This window comes from Hemiscyllium ocellatum, chromosome 6, assembly GCF_020745735.1.
Source record: "Hemiscyllium ocellatum isolate sHemOce1 chromosome 6, sHemOce1.pat.X.cur, whole genome shotgun sequence".
Lineage (NCBI taxonomy): Eukaryota > Metazoa > Chordata > Chondrichthyes > Orectolobiformes > Hemiscylliidae > Hemiscyllium > Hemiscyllium ocellatum.
In genome coordinates this window covers 686,632-710,669 of record NC_083406.1, presented here as the reverse complement: position 1 = coordinate 710,669, position 24,038 = coordinate 686,632, and the positions used below count along the sequence as shown (strand labels likewise).

Here is a 24,038-nt window from a genome sequence, read left to right as displayed (position 1 = left end):
TTCAGAGGGATATGGACCAAGTGCTGGCAAATGGGACTAGATTAGTTGGTACAGGTGAGTTGGATCCAAGAGTCTCTTTCTGTACTGTATGACTCTATGACTTTAGTTATCTCTGGCCTTGTCTCCCCTCCTGATACTTGCCTGGCTTCTTTCTTCAGACCCCCAGCCTCTCCATCTGCCCTTGCCTCAATCTCACCTCCTTTTCTCAGTTCTTCTCTTCAGCCTTTCCAATCAACTTTGAAGTTCCTTCTCTCCTCTGGATGCCATTCTGAACTCGTGTTGATATGCTATATCTTGCAGCAAAAGTTCATTGCTATAGTCGTGCTGTAGCTCCCTGCACTGACTAACATCTGCCACTTGACGGAACCTGGTCAATCTAAAATACAACTGAGTGTTCTTTCATAAAATACTGTACAGGAATATTTTATATTTGTTTTATATTTAGTGATATACATTATTTTTTAAGTCATTTCAGTTAGGAGTGCTCAATGCTGTACATGTCAGAGACAATATTTAAACGTCTTTGTATTTTTATTTTGTGAAAAAGTGCTTGAAGGAACCTAACTCTGACTTGAACATTGGTTGCTATGTAAACAAATGATTCATTTAAAGTTGCTTCATTTAAAGTTACAATTTAGGAATTACACCACACAAGTGAGGACTTGCTGTTAGATTCTTAATTATTTTATCTTCACATGGTTTCTGTGGTGTGCCCATTGGATACTGGATGAGTTGGCACAGAGATAGCATGGGGTATGTGGGTGCATGAGTATTAGTCAAGAGTTGTGAGGGCCTATATGCTTAGAGCTCTGGCAAGTAGGATTTTATCATGACCCCACGTTTCTAATGTAACAGGGCCCTTTAAATAAGGAAATGTCCTGTCTTGAGCTATCAGCATCAAAAGTGAAAATCAGACTCCTTTAATTTTCTTTCTCTTTCCACTACACTGATTGACCTGTTGACTATTCTCACCATTTTCTGTTTTTATTTCTACTTATATTGCTTCCCAACACATGAGCTGAAAATGTATAATAAACGAGTCATCCAGTAAAAAAATTCCCGCTTCTGAGGCATAGATTTGTTTAATTGGAATTTAAACATTGACTAAACCTTCGTATCCCACCATTTAGGATCATAGGAACAGGACTAGGCCATTCAACCCATCGATTCTGTTCCACCTTTCAATGAGATCATGCCTGATGTGCTCTAACTCCATCTACTTACCTTTGGCACATATCTCTTATTACATTTCTAACAAAAAATATCTATTTCAGAGTTAAAATTAACAACTGACCCAGCATCCACAGCTATTTGATCCACTTCTCCCACCCTTTGTGTGCTTCCGTACATCTCTCCTGAACACTCTGACCCTCATTTTCAGACTATGCCCCGAGCTCTAGAATCGCCAATCAGTGGGAATAGTTTATCTTTATTTACTTAGTCTTTTTCTGTTAATGTGTTGAAGACCTTGATCAGATCAATCCTCCAAATTCTAGAGAAAATGGACCTAATTTGTATAATATCTCCTCATTACTTAAGCCAGGAAGTCCAGGTATCATTCTTGATTGAGACAAAAAATAGAAATTGCTGGAAAAGCTCAGCAGGTCTGGCAACATCTGAGAAATCAGAGTTAATGTTTCAGGTCCACTGACCCTTCCTCAGAATTCAGTAACCCGAACAAGGGTCACGCAACCTAAAATGTTAACTCTGACTTCTCTCTCCAGAAATTGCTGCCAGACCTACTGAGATTTTCCAGCAATTTCTGTTTTTGTTTCTGATTTATAGCATTTGCAGATCTTTAGGTTATCATTATTCGTAATTGTATGATTTTTCCATAGCAAGTGTTAACAAAGTTTTAAATATTGTTGAAAAATACACGTTTTGACAAAGCTTTCCATAATGCCGGGTTACATTGTCATATCATCAGGATAATACACAAAAATAGCAAAGTAAAACAAAAGCAGCATTTGTATGGTATGAGTGGAGAGTTCTGATTGGCTGGCAGGTGTACTGTGATTGAGAGAAACTTTAGCGTGGAGAATATATCAATTACTACTGACCGGCAGGTAATGGTCAAGTTTTATTAAATGTGAAAAAGAAGGCAGGCTGACTCTGATTGGTCAAGGCATGCATTGAGAAATGAACGTGAGGATAGATAGCATTCTTGAAGATTAGATTAGACTTACAGTGTGGAAACAGGCCCTTTGGCCCAACAAGTCCACACCGACCCACCGAAGCGCAACCCACCCATACCCCTACATTTACCCCTTACCTAACACTACGGGCAATTTAGCATGGCCAATTCACCTGACCCGCACATCTTTGGACTGTGGGAGGAAACCGGAGCACCCGGAGGAAACCCACGCAGACACAGGGAGAACGTGCAAACTCCACACAGTCAGTCGCCTGAGTCGGGAATTGAACCCGGGTCTACAGGCGCTGTGAGGCAGCAGTGCTAACCACTGTGCCACCGTGCCGCCCACAAAAATGCTTTCTCAATGTCCCTACTCTGAGCCTGAGCCTAGCTGGTCATGTCGTTTCGTGACTAATTGGTGTTCATGGATGCGGACAAACAGGAAGACAGCTAACGATCCACATCCATGAACACCAACTAGTCATGAAACGACATGACCAGCTATCCTTAGTAGCCACACACGCAGATGACAAGAAACATGAATTTGACTGGGACAACACTATTATTATAGGACAAGCCAAACAGAGAACAGCCAGGGAATTCCTAGAGGCATGACACTCATCCACAGATTCAATCAATAAGTACATCGACCTGGACCCAATATACCGGCCACTGCAGCGGACAGCTGGAACTGACAACCGGAAGCAGCAGATACAAATCACTATAAATGCCGGAGGAAACATCACAGAAGCGCTTCACAGGAGGCTCCCAAGCACTGAGGATGTCACCTAGACAGGGGACGAAACGTCTGCAACACAAATTCCCAGCTCGGCGACAGAACCACAACAACGAGCACCCAAGCTACAAATCTTCTCCAAAACTATGATCTCCCATTCCTCTCTTCTCAGAATCTCAGTAACATGTGACTGTTGATTCCATCATCATACAGTTACCATGTTCAATGTCATATTAATGCAATGCTGCATCAACAAACCAGATGGGATTGATCCTGGGGATTGTTTTGATAAATTGGTGAAATAAACACAAGATGGGTATTGTGCTATAAGACTTGTCTGATTGAAAGTCTGATTTTGGCGAACAACTTTGGGCATAATTATTGATTTCATAATTTGACTGGAATATACAACTACAGGTTTAGTAGTTCAATGCTGTTTTGTGTAATTGTTATTGTATTGTCTGTATGTGAGCTGCACACACTTACTTCACCACAGTATGGGGACTAGCAGCTGATATACAGCAAGGTTTGAGGATTAAGTGAGAAGGTGCACGGTATCTTGCCACAGCTTGAGCAGGTCGTGGTGCAGAAGATGGCATGTTCTGTGCACACAACAGTGTTAGGGTCCACCAAGCCCCTTCTGTCTATCTCCAACAGGAGCTGGTGCTGTTTGACCAGGCATTCTGGTCTCATCATATTCTTCCTGCTGAACAATGAGGAACCTCAAGAAGATGCTGATGACAAAATACTTCCTTTCTTATAGTGACTCCCAATGAGTGTTTAATAGCTTGGATATTACGGAATTATACTGAATTTTGGCAAAGGCTTCACAAAGAGTCCCCAGAAGTTTCCTCATGCATTTCAAACGTTCTCTGCAAACTTACAGCAGCCAGTCAGGAGTGCAAGGTGATATTGTTAGTCATACTCAAAATCATCTGTCAATTTTTTAAAATCCAAATGTGCTCTGTGACATATCTGAACATTTATTGTCCCTGTCACCAGATTATCATGGTATTTTTATATCTATTGACCACCACCCTCTACATCATCTACAATGGCTTGTTTAATCCAAATCAGCTGGTCTATGTTAGCATTAGTTTAATGATTATCCACCAAAATGCCATGCAGCTCCGTAATGAAGGCTAGGTTGTGACTTATGGGATAATCAGCTGCTTTGCAATCCTCAAAGTCAGTAATAACAGGACTGACTTTGGTTCCTATACCATTAATGTCATGTCACACTGAATGGGAGGGTTTTATTGTGGTACTTTGGGAGTGTCCCTGCCTCTGATCCAGGAAGTCCAGGCTCAAGTCCTACCTGCCCTGGATGTGTGTCATAATAGGCTGATTTAAAATATCAATAAATGCATTAATACCACTTTAGAAAGGGTTTACATTAAATGCTCCTGTGGTGCAGTGGTAGTGTCCCTAGCTCTAGTCAGAATGCCTTGGTTCAGGTCTCGCTGTGTATCAGAACATGTCTCAACAGGTTATTAGCATTTATATCATATGTCCATCATCAGTGAATATCTTAAAGCACTTTCCAGGCAACAAAGTCCTTTAAGGGCTCTTGTGGCACTGTGGTAATGTCCTAGCTCTGCTTCAGGAGGCCCAAGTCCAAGTTTCACCTACTTCAGATGTCTGAACAGATTGATTTTAAAAATCTAAACTGATCTGAATATGAGTTAACTCAAATTTAAGTTTAAGAAACCCTCTTAGCCACCACTGAAACTTGTGCACTGAATGTATCTGCAGAAAATTAATATGGTGCTAGCAAAGATTACATCTTTCCTGGTTTTTAGTTCCATTAAGGTTGGTCTGAATGTTTTATATCTAATCTTACTCTGTCTTGAGTGTTTAGCGCTGCCGCTTCATAGCACTAGGGATCCCGGTTCGATTCCACCCTCGGGCAACTGTCCCCGTGGGTTTCCTCCAGGTGCTCTGGTTTCCTCCCATAGTCCAAAGATGTGCAGGTCAGGTGAATTGTCCTTGGTGCCCAGGGATTAGATTACTTACAGTGTGGAAACAGGCCCTTCGGTCCAACAAGTCCACACCGACCCGCCGAAGCACAACCCACCCATACTCCTACATATACCCCTTACCTAACACTACGGACAATTTAGCCCAACCCACACATCTTTGGACTGTTAGAGGAAACCAAGCACCCGGAGGAAATCCATGCAGACACGGGGAGAATGTGCAAACTCCACACAGTCAGTCGCCTGAGGTGGGAATTGAACCTGGGTCTCTGGCGCTGTGAGGCAGCAGTGCTAACCACTGTGCCACTGTGCCGCCCAGTGGTTATGTAGGTTAGGTGCATTAGCTAAGGGTAAATATAGGGTAGGGGAAATGGGTCTGGGGTGGGTTACTCTTCGGAGGGTCAGTGTGGACTTGTTGGGCTGAAGGGCCTGTTTCCATACTGTAGGGATTCTATGATTCTATGATTTCATGCCCATTGTCTTTAATTTGACATGTTTCAATATGCGTTGCAGCAGTTTTGCAAACAATAACATGAACTCCCTTTTAACTTTCAGGTCAACATAAGTATCTATGCGCTGGAAGGAATGACTGCATTATCGACAAAATTCGAAGAAAGAACTGTCCAGCCTGTCGCCTCAGAAAGTGCTATCAAGCTGGAATGGTGTTAGGAGGTAAGAGAAAAAAGTTCTTCGATTTAAATCAAAACAGGTAAACAGATCTAATATATTCTGCATCCTAGCAAGATTGTATTGAAAATGTTTGATGTGTACATGTAGAATTATAAGTGAGTGTATATTATTTAATGAAACTAAAAATTATATTCCTTGCCCAGTGAACCTGTAATTCACATAAGTGGAAACTGGAATTGATATTAACTGTGAAATTTCACCAAACATTTTAATCCTTTCTGCTGATGTTCTCCAGTCTGCCATGCTATTTATGCAACACATCAAGTAAGACTATGCCATTTGAAAATGTTACTTATATTTAAAAACATGAAGTGTGGAACATTTATTTTTACAGTAGTGCTATCAGCTCACATTCCTACATCTCACTTCCCCTTTTCTCTGTCAGTGGTGTGTCATCACTGAGGTGTGTTATTGAGGAGTGTGCAGTACCAGAAGAAAATGAAGGTATGCCACCCATCAAGGTTTCAATATTTGATTTGACAATTCCACTTTAATGGATAGAAGTCCATTTAATAAAATGTGGATAGAGCAGGCTTTCCAAATGGCACCTTGCCATTTAATGACTAAAATTCTGAGAGAAATTCTAATTCAACAACCATGGAATTTTGAAATAGATCTTTAAGTAAATTCTTATAATCTTTGGGAATTGTGGTCTAAAAACCAATTAATTTTGTGAACACTTCTCAGCTGTACTCTGATATGAAAACAGATCTGGGTGAAAATTGCAATTATTACATCCACTTAACAATGCTCAGAATCATATCAGATCATTTCAGAGAGATTACAATTTCTGCAGCATTTTCCACAAGGTGGCTCATAGCTCAATAATAATGAATTGAACTCATGGTTTGCAAGTGGCAAGCATTAAAAGCAAATCAAACTAACTTGAACCACTTGGATTTAAAAAGCTTTTTTTTAATTAATGAATTGTATGTGTACAATGGGACAATTTGTCTATTATTCTTTTTGTACATAAATGCACTTCCTCCTTGGAAATTATGGCAGTTGTTTATGCTCCTCCCTTTTGCATGAACTGATGATACCAGTGACTGGAAGAGAGTATTGGCAGTAAATAGGTAGGTACTTTAAAAAACAACAAAGAGTAATGCACTTCCCCTGATGTTTAGTAGCTATGTATTTGTTAAAATGGGGATCCTTTGTCTGAGTTAACTAGCTCTCTGGTGAAGCATGAAACCAATTTGTCAGGTTGACTGTTTGCAATTTTTGTGCATCCCCCTTATACTGTGTTTGCATTTCACCCACTAGAGTAGCACTGACAGCATTATCAGAGCGATGCTGGAGGGCAGCTGTCATGACACTGCCCATTGGCATCTTTGCAACTGAGGTAGTGCACACCTGCAGTCACTTTTTACCAACTGAGTAAAGCTGCTGGAACAATTAATGTGTTCCAGTTGTAGAAATAAAAGACAGCTTGTTACAAAACAATGAAAAGTTAATGATCAGCTCCTGATGACCCAATGAGTAAAGGCACCACCTAAACTAGCATTGTAAATGCTACATGATATAAGTTCAATTCCTGCCCTGTGCTGCAATTTTACAATAACAAAAGGAAGATTGATAATGTGAGGTAGAACAGAGGCAAGCAGGTATTAAAAGTTAGATTGCTGGAGGCTTCAAAGGTTCCTCATTCATACCCTTTCAGGGGGCTTACATCTATTCCCCAAGTTTCAGAAAAACACAATGCTTTTGAGACCAACTAACCTAGCTGTTGAGTTTCTCAAAACTAAGCGCTTTGATATTCTGCAGTTTGGATTAGGACTGCCAGCACACACTGTACTCTCAAACCTGTACAGCTGAGAGAGCAGAGGGAGCCTTTAGCTGCTTTCTCAGGGTTAAAGGACTAAACTCAAACTTAGATTGCAGAGGATGAACACAGTGTGCCTCAAACACTGTGTACCACAGTTAATGTTTAACTGTGCTTTATGTTTGAAGCTGTTCATTTTGGCTTAACAGAACATGGCCACCTTTATGAAGAGAAAGGCCATGAAGTAAGCTACTTGGGTAGAAATAGTCGTCTTTCAGGTGGAGAAACTTAGGGTGGGAACTTGTTCAGGCATCAGGGGGCCTATCCTAATTGGAAAGCCTTGAGGATATTTGCAGCCTCTTCCAAGGGCAGGCCCACTATGTGCTTGCCTATCAGAGCTGCCAGTGGGTCTCCCCCTGGAATCAGAACCTGGGGTGGAAGTCCAACCAGAGAGAGCCACCCACTCAGCACTGTCATAGCAGCAGTCATGGCTGCTAATGATGGAGCAATCTTAGAGTCTGAGGATTATGCTGGGTCAAGGAGGACATGGTTCTGCATGTTGGGAATCATAGGAAGAGGAGGAAGGTGATTCTCAGTTATTGGCCCCCTCCCTGTTAGCCAGTGTGTTTTTTGTATCAGGCACAGATTGCTTTTTGACTGAAAGACCCATCACCTCATCTTCTTTAAGGTGACAAACAGGTCAGAACCTGTTTCACCTGTTACACCCATTGCATGATAACAGGCCCATTGTAATGGACCAGACTAAAACAGATCAAGGAGATTGCTGAGACCCTCACCTTTATCTTATTTAAAGGCAAATGCAAGGCACTGTGTTCCAGGTGTAATTCAATTAGTCATTCTCTACTAACCAGTAAGCAAAATATACTATTTTACACCACAGCTGAAATACAAACAAAAAAAGGCATAACTTTAACTCTGCGAAGATTCTTAATAAAAAGGATATATTTAACTATTGCTTATCAACTGTTCCAATATCACAGCATCCCATGAACACAATCTTGGCGAAGGCAAATTCAATAAAATTGAGTTCCCTCATTTGCTACCTCCTCCAGTCCAGGAGAAAGGAACACCACCAGAATGAATCTAGCAGCAGAGAGAGAGAGAGAACCTATCTAGCAGCTTCAACTCCAACTCCAAAAAAAACCAGCTTTAAGGAGTGTCAGAGGCTGAGGGGTAACCTTATAGAGTTTTATAAAATCATGAAGGTCATGGATCGGGTGAATAGCCAAAGTCTTTTCCCTGGAGTTTGGGGATTCCAGAACTAGAGGGAATAGGTTTAAGGTGAGAGGAGAAAGATTTAAAAGGGACCTAAAAATAAACTTTTTCACACAAAAGGTGTATATAGAATGAGCTGCCAGAGGAAGTGGTGGAGACCAAAAAAACTGCAGATGCTGGAATCCAAAGTCGATACGCAGGAGGCTGGAAGAGCACAGCAAGCCAGGCAGCATCAGGAGGTGGAGAAGTCGATATTTTGGGTGTAACCTTTCTCCAGCCCAGTGGAAGTGTTGGAGGCTGATACAAATACACCATTTAAAAGATAAGATGGGTATACGACTAGGAAGGGTTTTGAGAGATATGGACCAAGTGCTGGGAAATGAGACTAGATATCCGGACGGCAGGGATGAATTGGACTGCAGGGTCTGTTTCTGTGCTGTACATCTTGATGACTCTATGACTCTAAGTGAAAGCAAAAACTAAAACTCTGTGTGAGCTTGACTCCACCCACTCGTGCTTCTTTTGTCTAAATTTTAAAAACCCAAAACTATTTATTCTGCTTTTCATGGAGCGTATACTTCAGCACCAGGTTTAACACAACTGTCTTCAAGAGAAACAGAACAAAACAAATCCTTCTGAAATGCACGTATCGTCACACCACCTGCTGTTGGACAAATTCCAATAGCGTTGGGCTGAGACCCTTATATGATCCTTAATTGGGCTATGTCAGAGCCTCAGTTAGTAGCAAGATAGGAAGGTCAACTATGGAACTTAATCCTAGTATTTAACTCCTTTGGAGATGAGAAAATTGAGGTTTGGCTCCATGACCACCCCATAAGGTTTCCTTACTGCTTCTCAGCCAGCTAACTCACACAGGAGAGGATTCCAACTCCTATAGGCATACTAAATACTACTTCATAAATGCAATGATCCAGATTTTCACTTTAGGACCAATATGATTTTGATACAATTTGCAACACATTTGCTATTCAAATCAAATGCAAATATTGGAAATGTTTAAGTGGTGAACTAAACTCGTTTTACACATAAGTTCCACAGCATAATGGCCTTAGACAGCACAAACATGTTTGGAATACTTCACCTTCAGTGTATTTTAATTTTTGTTCATACATTGTATTAAATCAAAGTTTTTTTTGATTTAACTCAACTATTTTCTTTTAGAATTCAAACCAATGCTGAATTGGACCAGTTTAGAATGGAAATTGAAATTGGTCCAGTTGAACTTGCTTCAGTAGTGGAAACGGGCTGAAAATATGTTTCTGGAAAAGTGCAACAGGTCAGGCAGCATCCAAGGAGCAGGAGAGTCGACGTTTCGGGTAAGAGCCCTTCTTCAGGAATGGCTCCTGAAGAAGGGCTCATGCCCGAAACGTCGATTCTCCTGCTCCTTGGATGCTGCCTGACCTGCTGCGCTTTTCCAGCAACACATTTTCAGCTCTGATCTCCAGCATCTGCAGTCCTCACTTTCTCCTAAGGTTCCATGATAACAATACGCACTTCCAAACTTAATTAATTGGTCTGAATTGTGAAAATTGGGGTTACTTTTATTTCGATCACAAAAGCTCAAGAAAATATAACTTTTTGAAGGACATTTGATTCCAATGTATTATATCATCCTGATATGGAAAACCAAAAACTAGACCAACAAAGAACATTAGTATTAAGTTCAATATCTTACTTACAAGTAAATTTTAAACCTTAAATTAGCGGGCCTGCAGCTGTTTATGATATACAAGGGATAAAAGTATATTTTATTAAGTGTTACGTACATTCCTTGTAACTAGATAATCAAAGAGAGAGAACTGACAAAGATCAGCGAATAATTGAAATGACAAAGATCTAATTTTCATTGCAGGCACCTGAGCATGTCTGTCAGTCAATTCTCAAATTAATGCAAAACATAACTTTAACTGACTTTATAAATAATGGCAACTGTCAGAAGTGTGTCACTGTGGTCTTAGAGCAGGTGGATTTTTTTATCTTTTACTTCTGAGTCCTGCTTTTGAGAGGTTCTATGCTGCTAGAAGTGTCTCACTGAATCAGAATTGAGTGAAAACCAGTAGACTGCAACAGGCATTGTCAGTCAGGTGTAGTTTTGCTGATGTCCAGCACTGGCCTCATTGTAATCTCTGAACTTGTCCTTGAAATCCCCAGCCAAGTTTCATCTTTGGGGTCCATTCCTGCCTTACACCTCACTTCACCCACAATATATGGAATGGTCTAGTGTGCAGAACAATCTTTTTTAATCAACAGGCATTTTTATCTTTGTATTATCCTCAATTAATGTGGACATATCATTTCTACATTTGAAAAAACACTTTCCTCCAGAGCTTATCGGTAAATTGTTAGCCTTTGTTCAAAATTTTGATTGATGCTGTATATTAAATAAGAAAAATGAGTTCATGTCAAATGCATCTTGACATCCCCTTTTCGGCATGCCAAAGAAGACCCAGCCCTAACACTTTATCTGACCAGATAGCCTGCTACAAAGCAACACCATCTGCATTGGAATTCTCTGGCTGTGAAAATTACAATGATGAAGCCTTTATGTGCCAGATTCTCCAAATCCACAGAAAGAGATATCAAGATATTGGTCATGTGTGCCTCAGTTGTGACGGATGCTTGAAAGAAGAATCCGCAATGTGTGTCTTAATAAGCACCTTTAATGTAGTGGTGTCTCTAAAGTGTTTCACAGCTTACCTTATCAGAAAAAAAATGACATCTTTCCAAATAAATTAGGTCATTTATAGAGGTTTAATTGAATTGCAAGATGATCTTTAGAAAATTTTAAAAATGTTAAAAAAAAGTTAAAAAGATTTCTTTTAAAAGTTAGGAAGCGAAGAAAGTATTTGGTTAAAGATAATTTTGAAACTCTGTCTCAAAGTGAAGAGTGAGGTGAGAAGATGGAAAGGTATTGAAGAGAATTCCAGAGTGTGGCAGTTAAACTCTGTTTGTCATCTTTTTCTCATTCACAGTGGTTTAGATTAGATTACTTCTAAACCACTAGAGAGGCATCAGCTAAATATTGAACTTTTATTAGAGGGCAAGATTATTAAGAGCAGAGATCATAGTAACTCTGAATAACAGGCTTTTCACATCAACCTTACAATTATTTTAACATAAATGACTTCCATTGAATTAAAATTCAGCCGTGTCTCATCAGAACAAAGGAATAGCAGTAAATATCCATTATTTATGATTTATTATTTTGTTATGTAAGAGTCCACAGCGCCTACAAATGTTCACTGCAGACTTAGTAAATTGTAATTAAGAACCCAGGATCATCCTCAGTGGTAATGACTAAAAACCAATTTGAGACAAATTTAAACCTCAACTAGTATGCTCTGTTTTGAACACTACCATAAAGATTTTGCTGTTTTTGAATAGTCACATTAGGTGCTCCAATACATATTGCCAGATACAAGTGTTTTACAATACAAGATACATAAGAGTATAACATTACCAGTGTCTTAAATTGTTCATATTTGAAATAAATACTTCAATCAACATGAAAAAATCACACGAATAACAGCGACAAAGAACTGAAGGAAGCAGAGGTCATCTAGATTGGTTCACCAAGTATTTGATTAGATTACAGTGTGGAAACAGGCCCTTCGGCCCAACAAGTCCACACCGACCCGCCGAAGCGCAACCCCCCCCATACCCCTACATTTACCCCCTACCTAACACTACAGGCAATTTAGCATGGCATTCACCTGACCCGCACATCTTAGGACTGTGGGAGGAAACCAGAGCATCCGGAGGAAACCCACGCAGTCACGGGGAGAATCTACAAACTCCACACAGTCAGTCGCCTGAGGCATTTGCTCATCACACTCGTGTTTTTATTTTTTCACGGGACGTGAGAGTTGCTGCTAAGTCTGGCATTTATTGCCCATTTCTAATTGACCTTAGAGAAGGTAGTGGGGGTTGGCTTTTGAACTGCAGTTGTTTGTAATAACTGGGTAGTTTGCTTGGCCTCTTCAGAGGGAGGTGAAGTGTCAACCACATCACCCTGGGCTGGAGTCTTGTGGGCCAAACCAACTAAGGGAGACGTATCCTTCCCTAAAGGCATTACTGAACCAGATTCTTTCTCTTTTAACAATTAATGATAATTCCATGGTCATGATTACTGAGCCAAGATTTCAATTCTGGATTTATTAATTCATTTAAATTTCACAACATGGTGAGATTTGAATGCAAGTCCCACAAGCAGTAGCTCTGGGCAAACATACTGGGCCCTGTCCAGTGACATTAACGTGATGCCATCACTTCCCCGAAATCTAAATGCTAAATCTAAATAGGATCTGCAATGATACTTCCAACACATGGAGAATATGATCTGGCATATTGTAAGTTGCTTTACTCATGCTGTTGTTGATTCCTGATGAAGGGCTTATGCTCGAAACGTCGAATTCCCTATTCCTGAGATGCTGCCTGACCTGCTGTGCTTTAACCAGCAACACATTTTCAGCTGTGATCTCCAGCATCTGCAGACCTCATTTTTTACTGTCAACTTGGGGAACTACTGAACAAAAAAGAAAAGGAAAATAAATGATAAGGGTTTCAAGAACATGTTTGAAAAAAAAATTGTATGTCATTTTACTGCTGTGTAACTGAATCGCTACAAAACCCAGCGGAGCAGCTTCCTCTCTGCTCGCACATAAATAGATTAAAATCAAAATACTGAAAATGCTGAAAGTATGAAATAAATACAGAAAATTCTGCAGAGTCTCAGCAGGTTTGACAGCATCACTGGAGAGTGAAACAGTTGATTGTGAGGGATTCAGTGGTGTTAATGCCATTGAATGTCAAGAGGAGGTGATTAGATTTTTTACCTCTATTGAAATATTATTGCTTGGTACATATGTGGCATGAATATTACTGGCCACTTATCAGCACTAGTCGATACACTTTTGATGCACTGCATACTTACTAAAATGAAAGAAAGACCCCAACCTTTCAAAGTTGGCCAGGTTATTAAGGCTAATAAAGTTAAATTATGAAGGTTGATGGAATAGACTGGACCAATAGATTAAAGATCAGGACCAACATAAAATAGAGAGGAATCTATGCACATCTGGAGAGTCCATAATAAAGGGGTTATCATGATTCAAGTTCAAATGTTCAGGCTTAATGCCAGAAAGCACATTTTCACTCAAGAGATAGTGATAATCTCGAACTCTCTCCTCCAAATAACTATCTATGCTAGGTCAACAGAAAATTTCCAAAAAATAGATCAATATATTTTTGTTAGGCAGAAGTAGCAAGTGTTATATATTCAAGGTAAGAATCTAAAATCCAGGTAAACCATAATCAAATGGAATAATCAAACCAAATGTCCTCTTCCTATTTCTATGTTCAAGTAGCAATGACAGACACAGTCTCAATTTTGCCAATGTCATGTCCTCTTGGGCATTAAACCAACACTAAAAGACAATAGTAAAAAAGAATTGGCAAATACAGATCAGTGAACACTTAATCAAAGAGGTTGTCTTGCACCATTGATTGTAGGATGAAAGTAGCCAGTGTAAATGTTTGCCAGAAAAACTGAGCATTTAAAGTTAAACAAAAACTTTTGGTGGCTTCCTATATCACTGTTCAAATTTCAATGATTGATAAGAACTCCTTGTTGGTTCTTTTCAGTTACTGAAAATCATCCCAATGATACAAGGCCATACAATTCCCGAAATCTATGGGAATGGGTTTCTTGAACTTCACAATGTGTGACTGCAGAAAATAAATTAGCCTGACTCATTATGAAAGTAGATCTTACCTACTAAAGCAGTACTAACAGCATTTTTATTTGCAAAGTTGGAAAAATAGGAAACAATGCATGTATATTCAAGTAAATGCACAACATGCTTCCAGCAAGATCTGTTATTGCATTATGAAGACTATATGAGAGATATTGCTCTTTCAAACTTCCTCCTTTGTCTCTGTTTTGCTTTTATTTTGTTGTTCTGGCTTCTTTGTCTTTCTTTTTGTTGGTTTAACATTAGAATGTGCCGGTTCCAGTTTTTAATGGATGTTTTCTCTTGCTCTCCATATTCAGGAAGAGCAAAGGGGAAACTTTACTGGGATAAAGTCATTGGCGTTGCTGTAACAATAAGCTTCCTTGTCCTTTATTTGGAAATGTTGAAATGATTGCTCACCTCCCACAATTTTCCATTTTACTAGATGCTGTGTTGATAAAATAAAATCTTTAAATACAAATTCAGGGTGGAAAATTCATGTAAATTTCAGTTTTTTTAAAATCTTGTATTTGTACAGCTGGCAAAGCCAACATTGTTGTCCAACCCTAACTGCCCTTGAGGGGATAGTGGTGGTTTTTCAACAAATGCAATTATCCGGTGCTGGTATATGCCCACGAATTGTTTCACAGTATTTAAACTTCATTTCCTTCAATGGTATTTAATGCAAAAATGTGAATGTAGCTTTATTACAATGCCACTACAATTTTTTTTCCAAAGTCTGTCCTTAAACTGAAAATGATTAGTGAATTGTGCTAGTAATAGGAAAACTAACGTTAATGGAGTTAAAGTAAATTCTGAGCCATCTATTTCTTCTACATTAACGTTAGTAACAAGTTGTTTCATTGTTAGATCAGCCCAGGATTAGGTAAGCAGTGCCTCTGACATTTTATGTTGATGTTCATTATACGTGAGATGTGTTTTGTTCAATGGTTCTGAGATGCAAAGGAGCTTAACGACCCTGCTTTAAACCTGAGTTACAGTTAGGGCAGCATGTACCTGCTCACTGTACTAAATTACAACTCACAGACTCCTGCTGTGACTAAAAAATAAAACTACCTTGCCAAGAAAAAGAAATCAAGTTGTCTGTAAACAGGAAGATTGGAGGTGACTGTTCTGTGTGATGTCACTGTCCATTTCTCATGTATTGATGGTATCTAAAGAGACAACATTGTATTGTTGAAAGGCTGTCTTAAAAGTCCTATAAATAATTGAAGTTACAATACATAGAGAAGCAAATTCATTAAAATATTTTAAACTTAATGATGCATAGTAAAATAAAAACAAGATGGCTTATTAAAAAAATGCCTCCAAAGTTTTAAAATTAGTTTGAAATTCATATTCCATTAGAATCTCTAAGATATATCCCTTTACTGTCAATTCCCAATGTAGTGGCAATTTTAGAAATTAGCAAATGATCTAAAAATGTCAAGAACATATGATTACCATCTCTGAGAGTGAAAGCCTGTTGTTCAAATATTTACCATTCTGAATCTTACAAGTCAAACTGTTGAAATAATAAAACTGCCTCCAACCAAGTTAACTTTTCCATCTAATTGAACAGATATTAATAAATTGAATTCTCATGGGGTTCTTTCAGTTTCTTACCAACAGTAATAAAAGATCAATAGTTTAGATATATAGAATCAGTTCAATGTAGAAATTGTTCCAAGCTACTGCACTTGTGTACTTAAAATTGACAATTTTTTTTCTTGTTATCCTCTCCATTGTCACCAGTATTTGTTTCCTGTCACTAGTTGTTCTTGATCTGAATGAGTTGCTTAGGCTGTTTCAGAGGGCAGTTAAGACAAAACCACCATTGTCATTGGTCTGGAGTCACATGTCGACCAGATCAGATCTGAAAGGCACATTTATTTCCCTAAGGACAATATCGAATTGAATAGGATTTTATGGTAACCAATGATAGTTTTGTGATCACCATTGCTGGAGTTTTCAATTCCAGATTTATTAATTGATTTTAAGTTCCACCAGCTACCATGAGGGGTTAGCCTGGTTCTCCAGATAGTCGAATGACATTATCATTATTTGTCATCTCCTCACAGTCAGGGAAAGACAGGTACACGTCGATTTAGTCATATTTAGTAGGTTTAAAGGAGGAGAGTGGGATGAAGACGTGGGCATTTCGGGAGGGAATTCCAGAGGTTATGATGTTTTATTTGAAGGATGAGTGCCAATGGGATGCACAAACAGGGCTGGAACACATTTTGTAGGAGTGCAAGATTCTTGAGGAGTCTTATACTATTGAAGGTCACAGAGAAAGACCGAGGGTGAGGCTATGGTTTGATTGGATACCAGAATGAAAATGGCAAATGGTTGGATTTGGTAGACCAGGTGATGGGTAACTGAAATTTGACACAAGTTGGGATATAGGCAACAGAGGTTTAGATTAGCTGAATTAATGGAAAGTGACAATGCCTCCTATTATAGAATATGTTATTTGGAAGATGACAACATCTTCAAAAGACTTGACAGGAAGTAAGCTTGGAGATGGGATAGTAGTTTGTAATAGTAGGGGAGTGAAGAGGTTAACAGTTTGAAGTGAGACTGATGATGGTTTGTTCAAAAGAGCAGGGACAATATCTGATGAGAGAGAACACTTACAGTATTTGTTAATTAGCATCGGATCAAGGATGGGAAATTGAATCGTGTGCAGACATTTCATGGGAATTGGGTTCAAGGGGGTAAAAGGTAGGGGAATAATGGTAGCTTGAGAGAATGAGAAGATGAGGGGAGACCAGAATGGAAGAAGCAACAATCAGTGCAAAATAAAATCCTATGGAATTTTTATCCCAGATTAAAGAGTTAAACTATAAGCTGAAAAACGTGTTGCTGGAAAAGCGCAGCAGGTCAGGCAGCATCCAAGGAGCAGGAGAATCGACGTTTCGGGCATAAGCCTGCTCCTTGGATGCTGCCTGACCTGCTGTGCTTTTCCAGCAACACATCTTTCAGCTCTGATTTCCAGCACCTGCAGTCCTCACTTTCTCCGAGTTAACCTGCAAGATCAACATTGCAGTAATCTTTGAGAGGTTGAATTTGAAATGGATAATAAAATTGGAAATGTGTCCACAGTACCATAAGGTATGGGAACAGTATTAGGCCATTCAGCCCATCAAGTCTGCTCCACTATTCGATCAGGACTGATATGTTTCCCAATCTCCTGCCTTCTCCCAATAACCCTGGATCCCATTACTAATCAAGAATCAATCTACATCTGTCTCAGCTACACTAAATGACTTGGCCTCCACAGCCCTCTGTGACAAAGAGTTCAACAGATTCACCAATCTCTGCCTGAAAGAATTCCTCCTCATCTCAGTTCTAAAGGGACATCCCTTCATTCTGAGGCTGTACCCTTTGGTTATAGTTTCTCCTATTAAATCGAAACATCTTCTCCCTGTCCCTTGACAAAGCTGTGCTGACTCAGCCGTTTTTTATTATCACGCACTTCCAAGTACTCCACCATCTCACCCTTAATAATGTACTGCAAAAGCTTACCAATAACTGAGGTCAGGCTAACCAGTCTATAGTTTCCCATCTGCAGCTTCCCTCCCTTAAACAGGAGTGTTACATTGCCATTTTCCAGTCCCCTGGCACCCTTCCTAACTCCAGTGAATCCTGAAATTCACCACCAATGACTCTACAATCTCCTCAGTTATCTCCTTCAGAACTCTGGGTGTGGTCTATCGGGCCCAGGTGATTTATTCACCTTCCTCAATAATGTCCTCTTAGTGATGGCAACTACACTTATTTTTGCCCCCTGTTTCTCCTGAAGTTCTGGTGTGTTACTACTGGGTGACTGGATGAAGATGCAAAGGTAAAGGATAATCATTTGATTGGCATGAGATGGTGTTGAATTGATATGAGCTTTAATGACAGACCTCTATTGCCATCATAAGGTGAAATCAAATTTTTAAAAGTTTAAATAACAAGCCTTCACCATATTAAAAACCAAAACTCCCATTCATGAAAGCAAAAGAGAAAATGTTGGAAAATCTCAGCAGGTCTGGAAGCATCTGTAAGGAGAGAAAAGTGCTGGTGCTTTGAGTCTAACTGACCCTTTATCAAAGCTGGTTGAAGCTGGTTTGGCCAGCTTTGACAAAGAGTCAGTTAGACTCAAAACGTCAGCTCTTTTCTCTCCTTACAGATGCTGCCAGACCTGCTGAGATTTTCCAACATTTTCTCTTTTGGTTTCAGATTCCAGCATCTGCAGTAATTTACTTTTATCCCATTCATGAAAACCCATTCAAATATTTAAAATCTCTTCAAGCTTTAATTTTTTTACAAAAAACAATTCAAACCTTAATCAAAGACAGTTAATCCTTTAATAACCTCTCCTAGCTGTCAAACTAAGAACTTTGAACTTGCCCACTAAGATAAGTATAACATATGGAAAACTGCCAAGTATTAATAATGATATAATTTTAGCCCATGGGGAAATGTCGATAAGCAATGACTGCAATTGGTAGAAGAGTTCTTTCAATTCTCGATGACAAAGGCAGACATTTTGGTTAATTTTTAAAACATAGGGGTGTAAACAGCTTTATGCGATGTTGTTGTGCACTGTTCAAGAGCTACTCTGGTGTCTACTGTAGATTCATTTGACTCCCACACCACGGACTGAGTCCCTTACTGCTTTGAAAATGGGATCTGCAGCGAAATCCCTGTTTGCTAATGTGGAATATATCAGAACTAGGGATAGAATCTCTGGATCCAGGCCCCAAAACAAGATCTGTGCTGTAATCATTCATGGGATTTTAGTGTACTGACTAAGCTAGCATTTATTGGTTATCCTTAATGTCCAAGAGGAAGTTAAAAGTCAACAAGTTGTTGTGATTCTAAAGTTACATAGAGACAAAACTCAGGAAGGATGGGAAATTTTCTTCCTTAAATGACATCAGTGAATGATGCGATCATCATCTGATCTGTTGTTTGAGAAAAGATTAGTTAGGTTTCATAGTAGTTTTAACATTGGTGTTCGGTTTGTTATAAGTTTTTCATCCTGAAATATCAGCAATGTTTTATAACAATAAACTTCCAATGGGTTTAGGAACCCTCTGACATGCTGGTTTGCGAGCTTTTTTTGATTTGATCTCCTAGATACTATGATTTTGGAAAACATGTCACAGTACTAAAGATATTCGAAATTAATGGTTGGCACAGTAGCTCAGTGGTGAGCACGACTACCTCATAGCACCAGGGACACTGGTTTGATTCCTGCCTCAGGCCACTGTGTGGAGTTTGCACATTCCCCCCCGTGTCTGCGTGTGTTTCCTCCCACAATCCAAAGATATGGAGGTTAGGTGAGTTGGCCATGCTAAATTGCCCATAGTGTTCAGGGATGTGCAGGTTAGATGCATTAGTCAGGAGTAAATGCAGAATAGTAGGGGAATGGGTGTGGGTGATTTACTCTTCGGAGGGTTGGTGTTGGGCTGAAGGGCCTGTTTCCACACTGTAGGGATTTGATGGTAAATATCATTTCTCTGCAACTAACATTACATAATCAAATATTGAATACTGTAATAAAAAGATGAATAATTTCCCTATCCTATTGTTTTTTAAAATTCTTTTCTGCCCAATCCAATTTGCATTTTAATTTTACTGATAATTGCGTTGCCTTTCTTGCGCGCTACTCTACCTATTCTTATTTTATTGTATTTCTGGAAAAATCATTTACTTGGATGTTTCATCTCTTTCCCCGATTATCATTGAAAGCATCTATTTTCAACATGTAGGAAACTCGAGGGTATTTGTTAACTGATCAGCTGACAAAAGATTTGAGATCTGTTTCAGCCATCCAAATGATAGGTGTGTGATTGACATACTTACATCTTACGTAAAACACAAAGACAGGTGGAGAGACTGGTTGTGTTGAGGCAGCACCATGGAGGTTGTAGAAGGACTTGGACAAGCTGGGAGAGTGGGTGAAGAAATGGCAGATAGAATATAATGTGGGAAAGTGTGAGGTTATACACTTTAGTTGCAAGAGTAGAGGTATAGACTATCTTCTAAATGGGAAAAGGCTTTGGAATTCTGAAGCAAATTGAACTTAGAAGTCCTCATTTAGGATTCTTTTAAGGTTAACGTACAGGTTCAATTGTCAGGAAGGCAAATACAATGTTGGCATTCACTTCAAAAGGGATAGAATACAATAGCAGAGATGTACATTACATTTGGAATATTGTAAGCAGTGAGGACTTTTGGTCAGTACTCGATGGAATTTAAAAGGATGGGGTGGGGGGGGCGCGGATCTGATTGAAACTTATAGAATACAGAGGGTCCTCGATAGGACAGACTAAGGCCCAGGGCATAGCATCAGAGAGAAGGGACGACCCTTTAGAACTGACATGGGGAGGAATTCCTTTAGCCAGAAGGTGGTGATTCTGTGGAACTCATTGCTGCAGAAGGCAGTTGAGTCCAAGTCATTAAGTGTATTTTAGACAGAGATAGATAGGCTCTTGATCAGTAAGGAGCTTAAGGATAATGGGGAGGGGGCAATGGAATGGCATGAGAAACATATCAACCATGACCGAATGGCAGGGCAGATCTGACGGATTGAATGGCTTAATTCTCCTCTGTTTAGTATGGTTTACTGATTTGCCAGACCTACATTTCAGCCTTAAAACTAAGCAGCCATCTGTTCTTGGCATTCAGTGCTAATTTTGATCCTATTAGACCTTTCCTTTGGTAATACTTTGCAAAACAAAAGGAAATGCATGTATTGTGATAGTACATACTAAAGAGCCCTGATGACTGATCTGTAGTGTAGTCCAGTGCATTTATACATAAGGTTGTGAACAGGGCAATAGTTTCTCAGGACTTTAAATCTCCTGCCTTATTACCTTGAGAAAGCCGGGTGATTTATGATCATCGGATTTCACTGTTGTCTCCATATTTTTAAGCTACTTTTAGAGAGAGTTATAATTTCTTTTCTCTGATAGAAACTGTAAGGGAACTTGATTTTCCATTGGGTGGAGAAAGATTTAAAAGAGATAGAGTGTAGGTTTGCTCACTGAGCTGTAGGTTTGATAGACATGCCAGAGAATTCCTAGAGGCCTGGCACTCCAACCACAACGCTATAAACAAACACATAGATCTAGATACCATCTATCAACACCTCAGAAAACGAACAGGAAATGACATCACCACAAACCCCAGGAACCCCATCCAGGAGAAAGATATAAATAGAAAGCAGGAGACAACAGCTTCGCTTCACTTGGAGGTCGCCACTGATGATGTTACCTAGCCAGGTAATGAAATATCTGGATATCAAACCTACAGCTCAGCGAGCAAACCTACACCCTAAACCTCAACCTGAGCTACAAACCTTCACAAACCTTGCGATTTAAAAGAGACCCGAGGGGCAACTTTTTCACACAGAGTCTGGGTTTGTATGTGAAATGAACTGCCAGAGGAAATTGTGAATGCAGGTTCAGTTACAACACTTAAACGACATTTGGACAGGTACATGATTGGAAAAAGTGAGGACTGCAGATGCTGGAGATCAGAGCTGAAAATGTGTTGCTGGAAAAGAACAGCAGGTCAGGCAGCATCCAAGGAGCAGGAGAATCGACGTTTTGGGCATGAGCCCTTCTTCAGGAAGGGTTCATGCCTGAAACGTCGGTTCTCCTGCTTTCCTGAAGAAGGGCTCATGCCCGAAACATCGATTCTCCTGCTCCTTGGATGCTGCCTGACCTGCTGCACTTTTCCAGCAACACATTTTCAGCTCAGGTACATGAATAGGCAAGGTTTTGAGGGTGTAGTGTTTGGAGCGAGGGCCACGTGGATCTCATTGACTATGAGATCCTTGATTAGGGTTGTTAACCCAGGCCAATCAGGGATCTCATAGTCATTGAGATCCACTTGACCCTTGTTCCAATCACTACATCACAGTAACAAGAGAGAACAGTATGCTCCTGAAGAACATTTGGTCGCAAGAGTTATCTTTGAGTCAGGGGTAAGCATTTCTGGCATCATGCCGTTATTTGGGCAGCTTGACTCATTCAATCCTGCCATTGAAGACTGGGCCCAGAATGTAGAAAGAGTGTTTTATTATTTCCAGGCAAATGACATTGGGGCAGATGAATAAACATATGGATGAGATGGAATAGTGTAGGTTACATAAGCTTCAGATTGGTTCCATAAGTCGGTGCAACATCGAAGGTGAAGTGCCTGTACTGCGCTGTAACTATGTTCTATGTTCTATACCTGGCCCCTCAGAAAAACCAGAATAGCTGTCCAAACCAGTGCGTTCTCTCCCTCTAGAATCAATGAAACCTCAGGTGAAATCCTCAGAGATGGATACAGCCTCAATACAACTACCACATGAAGAAGAGGAGGAAACTCTCTCAAGACACTCTGGATGCAAGAGATGGGCTATGGTCCAAAAAATGCCACCTATGTCTGAGTCAGAATCAGAGGAACTGGACCTGGGACGGAAATGGCCCAGGAGAAGCTACAAGAAAAAAAGTAGCCTGACATCCCTGGATGCAGTGGGGGGAAGTATGTAGTGATTAGAAAGAGGGCCAGGTGGATCTTGTTGACTATACAATCCTTTTTTGGGGTTGTTAACCTCGGCCAATTGGAGAGCTCTGGCTGACAGATATAAATAAAAAAATAAACAGGAGTCTCGCAGGGAGTCGTGTATATTATTTTCCCCTCCACTCTATTTTGATTTAGTCCCTGCTCTCCCCTTCACTGTTTGATCACACAGCATTGCCCTTTGATGTGAAGGGCACTGCTTGTCACTGGCCACCAGTTTCCACCTGGTGGTGGAAACTGAATAAAGATTTATAAACCTGTTGTTCTTCACTGTGTCCTATACCATGGGTGCTGGGGAAAATATAAACACTACCACAGTTAGACAGTAGTGTGGAAAAAGAAGAAAAAAGGAGAGATAAAGTAAACAGAAGCATTAGGCATCCTGTCCACTCTGAGAGCTGGCTGTAAGGGAGCTAGATCTGTGTGAGTGGAGGACTGTGCTTTTTCTCCCCCTGTATTAAAGGGGAGAGGAGAGGAGACTGATTGATTGATTCTGTTGGTGTCTTTCCATTGGGGAAGAGTTTATCTTTTAGTTTTTGTTTAAAAATAAATAAAATAAACAGGAGTCTCGCAGGGAATGGAGTGTTTTATTCCCCCCTCCAACTCTCTTTTGATTTAATCCCCATCCTCCCTATCACTGTTTGGTTACGCAGTGTCACCCTTTGATGTGAAGGGCACCGCCTGTCACTGGCCTCGGGGTGTTTCCTTTCTTCCTGGTGGTGGAATATAAATAAAGATTTACAAGCTTGTTGTTCTTCACTGTGTCCGACACCTGCACACACACACACACACACACACACACACACACAACAAAGAAAAGGAAGGGTCAGAGGTTCTGCTCACTCTGAGAGCTGGCTCTGAGGAAGCCATACTAGTGTCAAATAGTACATACATGTCAATAAAGGATGACATATTGATGGTATACTAAGCTCTGTGGAGTTATTTCAGTTATTTGAAGCAGGTGAGGAGGTGTCCTGAGTGAGTGATTAGGCAGTGCAAAAGGTGACTGGTGTCTGATTTGGGATGGGTAACAATGAGTGAGGGAAGCAGTACACTCCTTCATCAGGAATCGCTTTTGTCCAAAACGTTGATTATCCTGCCATTGAAGACTGGGCCCAGAATGTAGAAAGAGTGCTGCCTGACCTGCTGTGCTTTTCCAGCACCATTCTAA

The 24,038-nt window shown here is 40.0% G+C and overlaps 1 protein-coding gene across 2 annotated transcripts in view; it reads left to right on the top strand.

Moving 5' to 3' along the window:
• Positions 1-24,038, top strand: part of LOC132816333 (progesterone receptor-like) — a 335,587-nt gene that overhangs the window by 206,475 nt on the left and 105,074 nt on the right. For both annotated transcript variants that reach the window (XM_060825767.1, XM_060825766.1), the window contains exon 4: positions 5,405-5,521. In XM_060825767.1, the coding sequence (XP_060681750.1) occupies positions 5,405-5,521 (117 nt within the window). The remainder of the gene's footprint in view (positions 1-5,404; positions 5,522-24,038) is intronic.